This window comes from Microtus ochrogaster, chromosome 8 (assembly GCF_000317375.1).
Source record: "Microtus ochrogaster isolate Prairie Vole_2 chromosome 8, MicOch1.0, whole genome shotgun sequence".
In the NCBI taxonomy this organism is placed as follows: Eukaryota; Metazoa; Chordata; class Mammalia; order Rodentia; family Cricetidae; genus Microtus; species Microtus ochrogaster.
Genome location: NC_022015.1, coordinates 2,459,159 through 2,468,688, shown reverse-complemented (window position 1 = coordinate 2,468,688; position 9,530 = coordinate 2,459,159). Strand labels below are relative to the sequence as shown.

The following is a 9,530-nucleotide window of genomic DNA, read 5'->3' as shown; positions in this document are numbered from 1 at the left end:
TGTGGTCCCTGACTCCAGAGGTGACGCACATCACGCTGGCATGAGTGACTCAGGGAAGTGTCTCTGGACAGCCAGGCACAAAGGGAACTGGGCAAGATTTATTTCTGCTTGGAGCTAAGTAGAAGGCTCAGATGCTTCCCTGCCATTCCTGGTGCCTTTGAACTGCTGTGGATTGAGCAATCACACATATTTCCAAGAAGAAAAAAAAAACCATTTTTCAAGCGGACTTCTTTTTTAAAAAAAGAACTGCTGAAGAGGACAAGCTGGGGAGGAAACCTGGGGCGACTGTTTTTGGCTTATTTCCTGTCGTGGTGGGGGAGGGTCAGTGGGAGCAGGGAGGTCTGGCCCTGGCCTGAGCATTCTTCAAAGGCCAATGGATCCAGAACTCAGATAAGCAGGGCTGGCCCAAGCCTCCTTGCTCTTCAGTGGCATTTGCACCCAGGGCTTTCTAAGTATCAGGGCAGGAGTGAACATGGTGTTGGTCCTTACGGGCATGAGCCTGATGGTGTGCCTTGGTTTGGCGGTGATTGACAGCTCGACTGAACAAGCAGATGGACAGGTATACAGCTGAGTCCTTCTCAAGGCAGCCCCAGGTCTGCAACACTGAGATGACTGGGCTGTCCCAGTCCTGGGATGTCACAGCCTCCAGAGCATGTCTATAGGCACGGTCTATTTGGACATGCCAAGGAGCTACCTCCTTGGGGGTCTCCTCGCTAGAGTTCTGTCTGGGAAACTAGTCGAAGGCATCAGACTAGAGGCTGCTTGCCACCCAAGAGAAGCAAGGAGTAGGTCCCCCAGGACTCCGCAGCACCCGCATGCCCTACTTTCCCTACCTTACTTGGAATGGTGCTTCCCCGCCCCCACCCCATACTTGTATGATCACATTTAATCATGAAACCCACAATGCGAGCGGTTGCCGTGTGAGCTCACCTTGTGAGAACGATACAGAACAAGCCTCAGGGAGCTCAGGAAATTTGCTCAGGCACACTGTGAATCCTTCTGCTTTTCTTAACTCCGTGTCTGTTTGTACCACACACTGATAAACCCCACTCGTTCTTTCTTACCTGTGATTTTCCCACAGCCTTAGTCGTTCTCTCCTTCTGTGTCTAGCTACAGAAGCAAGTGCTTGAACTTCCTCCAGCTAACTCTTAGCTTTCCTTTTGCAGACCCGAGGACCGAAGCCAGGATTTCACACTAGTCAAGCACTCTACCACCAAACCACTTCTCATTTCCAGACAGGTTCTCCTCAGTTGCTCAGGTTGGGCTTAAATTCACTCACTCGGGGTGCAGACACAGGTCTGTAGTTAGCCAGGACACAGAGTCTCTGCCCAGTACCTCAGGCTCAGCACAGTCATCTGAGGACGTTCTCCAAGGCCACCCAGGGTGAGGGCAGAAAAGAGCATCCTCTCCTTCGAGTGAGACCACAAGCAGGAGGGGGACCAGAAGCTCTGCTCGCACGTTAGTTTTCCTTCTGCCCTCGGCCAGCCTCGCACTCACTTCTCAGGAGCAGGGACTCATGGGCCTTTTCTGAGGCTATCATTCCCTAGATGTGGCCTTGGTCGAATCTCCGCCCTTCCCTCAGCCACAGCACCCCATCTACAAGAGTGGGAGCAGGGGAAGCAGCCTCCTGCCCCTCTGGATTTGTAGAGGGGCTTAGAGAGATGTGTGTATAGTCATTCCAAGCAGTCTCCTGCCTCAGTCCTTTGCCCAGAGGGAGGCTAGGCTGGATATTAATAGCACCCTAATCACTCTTACATTCTTTGGGTGCTAAATGAAAGCAAAAGTCCCAAGCTGTAAGAACAAAACCCTCCCTTATGAGAAGACCTAGTCACCCCAGTGAGGTCCATGAGGCTGACTTAACCCCTTGCTTTCCTAAGGGCCTCTTGGCTCTTCCCCTGACATCTAGATTAGCAGAGGCAGTGAGAACCACACAGCATGTAGGCCATGCCCCGGGACACGGTGACTCAAGTGAGGGGTTTGATCTTTTCTGGTCAGGCCACACGGCTCTGAGAGAGGCCAGCAGGCTTGGCCCCACAGTGACCTACAAAGTCAGGCAGATATCCCTGGCATGGCGGCCACTGCAAATCCTGGGTGATATCTTCAGGTTTCTGTCACCAGCCCAATTGAACTAATTGTATTACCAGTGTTGGTTCTTCCAAGACCACGGCCCAGTGAGGCCGAGAGCACTGAGGGTATTTCTGGAAAGACTATTCCTGCCTTCTCCCTGACTCCTTAGACAGCCTGGTACTTGCTGAGGCACAGCAACCAGGTGGGCCGAGTCTTCTTTGTCTACCCTAGATCCATCAGGTTCCTCAGGACAATGAGCACAGGGAGCCCTGATGGCTGCTGGGAATAGAATAAAGGAATACGGCCTCTATTGCCAGAGTCCTGCCTCCCTGCCGTCCTGCCTGTCCTCAGCCCACAGGGTTCTAAGGAAACTCGTATGGGACAGAGCCTATGCTTTTCACCTAGTGTGAGGCCTCTCAGCATGAGTGGTTCCATGAACACGTCTCTGCACACTATGTGATTGGATGCATAAAAAGGAAGGCCAACGAAGGGGCCTCTGCCTCCGCCGTGAACGAACATGTGGCTACACCATGTACTAGGAGCATGAAACTTCAAGCTGTGGCCTTCTCTGGGCGGATGTACACGTGTCCAGCTCATGTTTGGAGGTCAGAGGGCAACCTCAGATGTCAGTTTAGTCTTCCACCTCTTTTGCAGCAGAATCTCTTGTTCGCGCTACATACAGCAGGCAAGGCGGCCTACCAGTGTTTTAAATTTTTCTGTCTTCTCCTCCCATCTTTCCTTAGGAGCAATGGGATTACCTATGCCTGCTGTCAAGTTCAGTTTTATGTGGGCCTTGGAGATTTGAACTCGGGTCCTCATGCCTGTGTGGTAAGCCCTTTACCCACTGAGTCATCTCTCTAAGCTGGGTACCTTCCTTTATCTTCAGAAGATGCTTAGCCTGGCAAGGTTCAGTGTTCCCTGCTCTCTATGCCTCTGGGAGTTTATACCCCAGCTCTTCCTGTTGGAGAGGGGCTTGCACAAGACTCTTTGGCTGTACCTGGGTAAGAGAGAAGATGATGCTTTGGACTCAGACTTACCAGTTACATGACCTTGCTGATCATCTCTGAGCCTTGGCGCTTTATTACACTAAATGAAAGTAATAAAACTTACAGCTAAGGGCTGGGTACAGCTCAGGGGTAGAGCACTTGCTTAGTATGCTCAAGGCCCTGGATTCAATTCCCAGTATTGCACAAAACAAAACTAGATAACACACCTCCTCTGCCATAGGGGTTTAGCATGAAGACAGTGCTTGACCGAACACAGTAGTGTGGGACACCCAGTAGGGAAACTGATAAGGAATATTATCTGCTGAACTATCTTAGGATAGTTCGGGGATGTCTAGCCTCTTTACTTGCACAAATGACTGGATAGTTATCCCAGCAGGAGCTCTTGAGTGCTTTACCTTGGCCCAAAGGTAACTGAACCCTGTCAGTTTCTCCTCTTCGTGCCTCAGTTTTCTTCTCTGTAAAATGGGCCAGGTTCTGTTTAACCATTGGTAAGAGTCCAAAGAGCTGATTGGCTCTTGGCATGACTCACTTAACCTGACCTGGCTGGAGAAGCATCAGGAAATATTTGGAAGTGGATTGAAAAGGAGGCAGGGAAACATGACTCAGTGTTCTCTCCTTTTATGGGCTGGCACTCAGAGCGTGGCTTCCTGGAGGTTGTATTCCAAACTGTGCCCTGATGGATGTGAGGTCCACACGCCCGTGAGTCCCCGCAGACCCCCAGATGTCACCCTGCTGACTGGACTGGCTTTCGCCTTGCTATTTTAAGCAGAGAGTTTATAATGGGTGGGAAATAAATGGAGCCTGGGCAGCCTGGGAATGGCCCACAGCAGGGCCGCAAGGGCTCCCCTGGAGTCGCATGGACTGCATCTTGTTCAGCCATGGGACTGCAGGCAGCCTCCACCCAGCTACAGCCAGCATCTCCAGGTGTGTCTGACCGCACCCGTGAGGTTTTGTTTCTGCCTAATGACTGACAAAGGTCTGTCTTCAAGAGCGAACAGTGGAGGGTTAGAAATGGGGTATTTCTGCTATGGTTTTAATCCTAGGATCTCTGAATGAGCCCTGGGCTGGGAGCATCTCTGTGACTGGTTGTGACTAGACAGAGTCCGGGACTTCAGAGTCAGAAAAGGCCACTGCTGTGGCTGGAATTCCCATGACCCCTAGAGTCAGCCAGTATTGAAAGTCCCCCAGGAACAAGAAACTCTTGACCTTGCAGGGTATTGTCCTCCATCTTTAGCTGACTCCAGAAATGGTTCCTCTGCCTTCTCACTTGGCTGATGGGTCCTTCCTTGGCTGCACACCTGTCCTTTGGAGACCCTGGGTCTCATGACTACCTTTCAGCTATCTGAGAAGAGGTCGCTTTCCCTTGCAGCTTCTCTGGCACAGGGTGAAGTCTTGTGTTCGTAACAGCAAATTCTTGTCCTCCTAGAATCTTCTCTTTTCTGAACATGGTCTCGTTATCTGAGCCCTTGTTTGACAGCACACAATATGCGTTGTGTAGATTAAGACACACACAGAAAGTGGAATGGCTGCCTCCCATACTTTGGGAACTGTTCCTATTAAGATAGGTTGGCCTTGCAGGGGTAAAGCAATGACATTGCCTGAGATGCGCAGCTTGCTGTTACCCTCAGCTACCCCATGACAATGCACTGCTGTTGCCACTGCTGCTGATATCAATGTCTAAGTAAAGGTAATGAGATTATCCAGAGAGCTCATTTTTTGGGGAACCTAATGTTCAGTTCATCCAGTAGTCTCTGGGGGATGGAAGACACAGTGGCCCGTAGTCTCTGAAGTCAAGATAAATCTGCTTGGAGCCCAGCCCAGCGTGGCTTCTTCCCTGCCAGCTCATCTACCCTGCTCAGCCCCAGGCTGTTCTGCAAATGGATAAGTTCCATTTGCATTTCTGTGCTATGGCTCAGCTCCAATGGCCCTCGCAACATAGAGCTAGATTATGGAACCATGTCGCTCTCCCAGTCTGCATGGTCAGGGGCTCTTTCTCGAGGTCTTAGAATTCCTCATTTTGATGTGTTTACGCCAATCAGTTTTCCAGTTGCCTCCCAACACTGGACTCAAGACCCCATGAGGGCCAAAGCTGTACCCTGTCTCTCTCTGTGTCACGGCACAGGACACAGACCTAATGTAAAGTTTGTGAAGAAAGAATGACTGACCCAGCCAGACATAGTGGTACACGCCCGGAGTCCTAGCCCTTGGGACGTGGAGGAAAGAGAACCCGTCAGCCTCATAATGAGTCCAAAGCAAATCTGGGGTGCATCAAACTCAGTCTTAAACAACAACAAAAAGTTCTGTGTATGAATGGCCTAGTTGAGATGAGATTTCCAAGATGACCAGCAGGGGTCTCCCCAAATGCTTCCTTGCAGAGTGGGCTACCTATTGGGGTAAAAGACAAAAGCCAAGACAGTGGTCCCTTTGACTGCTCCTGGACTAAACGTCTCCAATTCTTTAAACACAATGTGGCTTGAATTCTTTAAACCACCAATTTTTGATGGTTTTTTTGAATATTCATGACAAATCAGACACCTTGCCTGCCTCGGAGAGCCAGATCCAGAGGGTGTTGGGGCAGATGCCAGGTATCAGCCTGGTTTGCAGCACCCTGGTTTAGGGAACTTTCCAGGCTCCCTCTCTGGGACAGGAAGGAGATCTTATGTCATGGGGAGCAGCAGAGCTTTCTGGCCTTTCCTATAGGCTCCTGCGTCAGCAGCCACTTGCCGAGTGAGGGTGAGACAGTGGCTACTCAGTTAGTGGCGTTGTCTTGTTCTCCCCATGAGGAGGAGGCAGACCCAGGAAAGGATGTGTGGTACAGAAGAAAGAGTCGTGGGCACCAATGGATGCAAACACTCTGTTCCTGTGTGATTCAGGACACCAATGGATGCAAACACTCTGTTCCTGTGTGATTCAGGACAAGTGACTTCCACCCTGAGAGGCTCTTCCGTCACCTATAGGATGGAACGATTGATGCCCACCCTCACCCAAGGCTACTACAGGGAGTCAGTTTGCTAATGGCAGCCATGCAGCTGGTAGCAGTGCAATAAACGGTGTACAGATGGTGTCTGATCTCAGCGAAGCGTCCTCCCTCTGCTATAGCTTTGCGGACCTGGAATGTTTCTGTTCTGGAATAGATATGTTTACTGTAAGGACCAAATTAGATGCAAAAGGTCACCCCTGCCTGTGTAAACAAAGTCGGGAGCAGGAGGCGGTGCAACTCCCAATGCCCGCTCCCAGCCTCGCCTTGCCTGACCTCCGGTGTTGATGTAAACCCAAGCAGCCGGTCTGCAGCTCTTGGATCCTGGAAATGGAACCCAGCTTGGGACAGGGATGGGAAGGATTTTGACTTGTCCTTTTGGCATCTCCCCAGCCTGCGGAGCCCAAGCGTCTTGGAGCATCTTTGGGGTTGACACAGCAGAGGTTCCAGGCATACACAACCACTCCAGCCAGGAGGCTGCCATGCCCCACATTCCTGAGGATGAGGAGCCCCCTGGAGAGCCGCAGGCAGTCCAAACCCAAGTAAGTGCCCCTTCCTGCCCATGGCCAGCCTGGCTGGGGGCCAAGCTAAGCATTCTGGGCCAAGGCCACCGCTTTCAAACTGGCCACAGAGTGCTCGGACAGCGGGGCAGGCTGCAGGGGGTGCCTGGGGAAGGTGCGTGGCTTCTGCTCTGGAGAATACGCTGCCCTGGGTTTGTTTAAGTGGCCACGGTCCCATGAAGCCCGAGTATGGAGCCATCTAGACAGTATGTGACTAAGGCTTCATGAGATTTCAAACTACCTTGGTCCAGACTGCTCCCTCTTACTCTTGAGAAAGAAGTAGAGGAGACAGGGTATCAGATATAGTCAAAGGCCGCTTTCAAATAGTCTGCTTCAAATGAATATCAAAACTTCATAGTCAAGGTTAGGAGGACAGGGTTTCAGACAAAGTTGATAGTAAAATAGAAAATGGTTTTTAAAATGTTCAATAGGAGCATTTTTGTTGAGGCAGGTATGGTGGCTTATGCCCGTAGTCCAGCCTTCAGGAAACCGAGGTAACAGGTCACTTTGAGTTCCAGACTAGCTTAGGCTACAGACCAAGACCCTATCTTAAAAATCAAAACAAAATGAAAACCCAGACAAGTAAAAAAAGCAATGGCAATAGCAAAGAAGGTACCAATGAGGTTTTATTTTGCAAATTACATTAAGAAAAGCAATTTTTAGCTATATATAATCACAAAGTATAGGTTATATGTTTATTTTCAAATTGATCTTGATCTATATATTATTTGTTTTGTTTTATTTTTGTCTTTATAGTGTATACATGTGTTTTCACATCCATGGAAGTCAGAGGCTCACGTTGAGTGTCTTCTTTATTCTTTATTTTCTGAGGCAGGGTCTCTCCCTGAACCTGGAGATCACCAATTCGTTAAGACTGAGTAGAAAACTCTAGGGGTCTTCCTGCCTGTTTCTCACATTGCCCTTCACCCCCTTTTCTTTATGTGGCTGCTAAGGATCCAAGCTCAAGTTTGCACGCTTGTATGGTAGTGTCTTTCTGATTGGGCCATCTCTCCGGCCTCTGCTTATTATTTTTTTTCTGTCAACCAAAAAATGTGTTCACATGATACCACATTCTTCACATTTTATTTTATAGCAACCCCAGCAAGAAAATGTTTAAAATGTAAGGCTAGAGCAATTTCCCCAAAATAGTGAGGCCATTTCCTTCTGAAGAACCTATCTTGCCATCATCCTGATTTTTTCTTTATCTGGTCACTGGCCCAGCTCTGTCTGATCCTCCTGGATCACAGGCCTTGCTTGTGAAGGTCACCACCACTATTTTCTTTGACTTGAACCTTACCGTTGGTTTGCACTGAACTTGTGCCGTGGCCTTGTATCTGACTGTGGTCCATACTGATGGGCGCTGGATGAGACAGGCTTGCTAAGCAAGAGGAGAGGGTGTGAGTGAGCATCGTTTTTCCAGATGGGGAGATTCCTAGCGAATATTTTCATGTTGTGGTGATATTTGTTTCTTACACATTACCGTGGGAACTAGGATAGCAAATATTTAGACGAGAATAGTCCTTGTATCTCTATATCCCAAGTTCGTGAGTTTGAGATGTGAACTTGGCAGCTTAGGGATAGGGGGATGTCTTTTCCTTAAACGTCTAAAAAAAGAAAATAGCCAACCAAACTCCTATCTCTCTGTCTACAGACCATAGCTTGAGGTTCTAGGGAATATTTCACAGCTTCCTGGGGAGGGGGTGTCTTGGGCTATAGTAGGTACTGTTTATCAGTAACCCTCAAGGCAACTGAGGTCTGAGGACTTGGGGGAGTGACCACAGAAGGCAACCAGTGGTGAGTGGATCCAAGTGTGGCTGCTCCCAATCCCCTGATGGCTTTCTTCAACTCCATCACCCCTGTACCCTCTCATAGTGGTCATTTCTGACCCCTCAACTTCACTAACTATGGTAACACACTGAACTCACATTCACCTGGACCCCAAATCGTGGGCAGCTTCCCCAGACAGTTAACCAAAGAATAAATATGGGGGAGCCTCTGTGATCCCCACAGCCAGCAGAGTAACAGTCTGTGGGAGGCAGGAAGGTAGTCCGTTCAACCATGACTAAGCAGCTGGTGTTAGCTCAAACCCCAGAAGTCTGACCCCAAGAGGTTTGTTTTAGGCATATTTAAACACAGCACAATTTGGCAAAAACTTTTCTTGTGATAATTAACTTTGTCTATGTGCACAATAAAGCACAAATTAAGCTCAATAAAGATCAGACATGACTACATAGAACTCTGCAGAACACCCCCATAAAATGTATTCTATAGATTGAGACAAACAAGCTTACGTTAAGGGTCTAGTGGAGATTCCAGGGTGGTCTCAGTCTCACATATAGCACAGAAGTCACCAGACCATTAACCATGTCCTCTCCCAGTCTTTGTGTGGACAACAGGTTATGTATCCTTCCCTTTGAAGGAACAACCCTGTGTATTTGACATTCCAGCCTCCTCTAGTGCTTGTCTGTGAGCCCAAGGACCTCCATGCTTCCTACAGATAAAAGCAACCCCTAAGGCAAAGATCCAACTTCATCCCTGGTAAAGGCTGAGTCCCATTCTTCCCGCATCTGTTGCTCTCAGCGCTTAGTAGAGGATGCTGCTCTCGTAGAGAATCTGAGTTCAGTTCCCAAAACTGCTTGCAGCTCCTCCTCCAGGAGGCCTGATGCCTTCTTCTGTATGCATGCGTGCGTGCACACACAACATACATATACACCACACACACATACGCACCATACACACACAACACACACAACATACACATATAACACACACACCACACACTACATACACCACACATGCCACACACACATACACACACCACACACACACCACACACATGCCACACACGCCACACACGCCACACATGCCACACACACCACACACACCACACACTACATACACCACACATGCCACACACAC

General features: G+C 49.2%; 1 protein-coding gene across 2 annotated transcripts in view; it reads left to right on the top strand.

The window, feature by feature from the left end:
* Mrvi1 (murine retrovirus integration site 1 homolog) overlaps positions 1 to 9,530 on the top strand; it is a 109,530-nt gene that overhangs the window by 30,998 nt on the left and 69,002 nt on the right. Inside the window, exon 2 of one of the 2 annotated variants that reach the window (XM_005351000.2) lies at positions 6,445 to 6,593. In XM_005351000.2, coding sequence (XP_005351057.1) covers positions 6,534 to 6,593 — 60 coding nt within the window. In that variant the 5' untranslated portion in view covers positions 6,445 to 6,533. Of the gene's footprint in view, positions 1 to 6,404; positions 6,594 to 9,530 lie in introns of those variants that run through there. The other variant, XM_026781028.1, reaches the window with a different exon arrangement.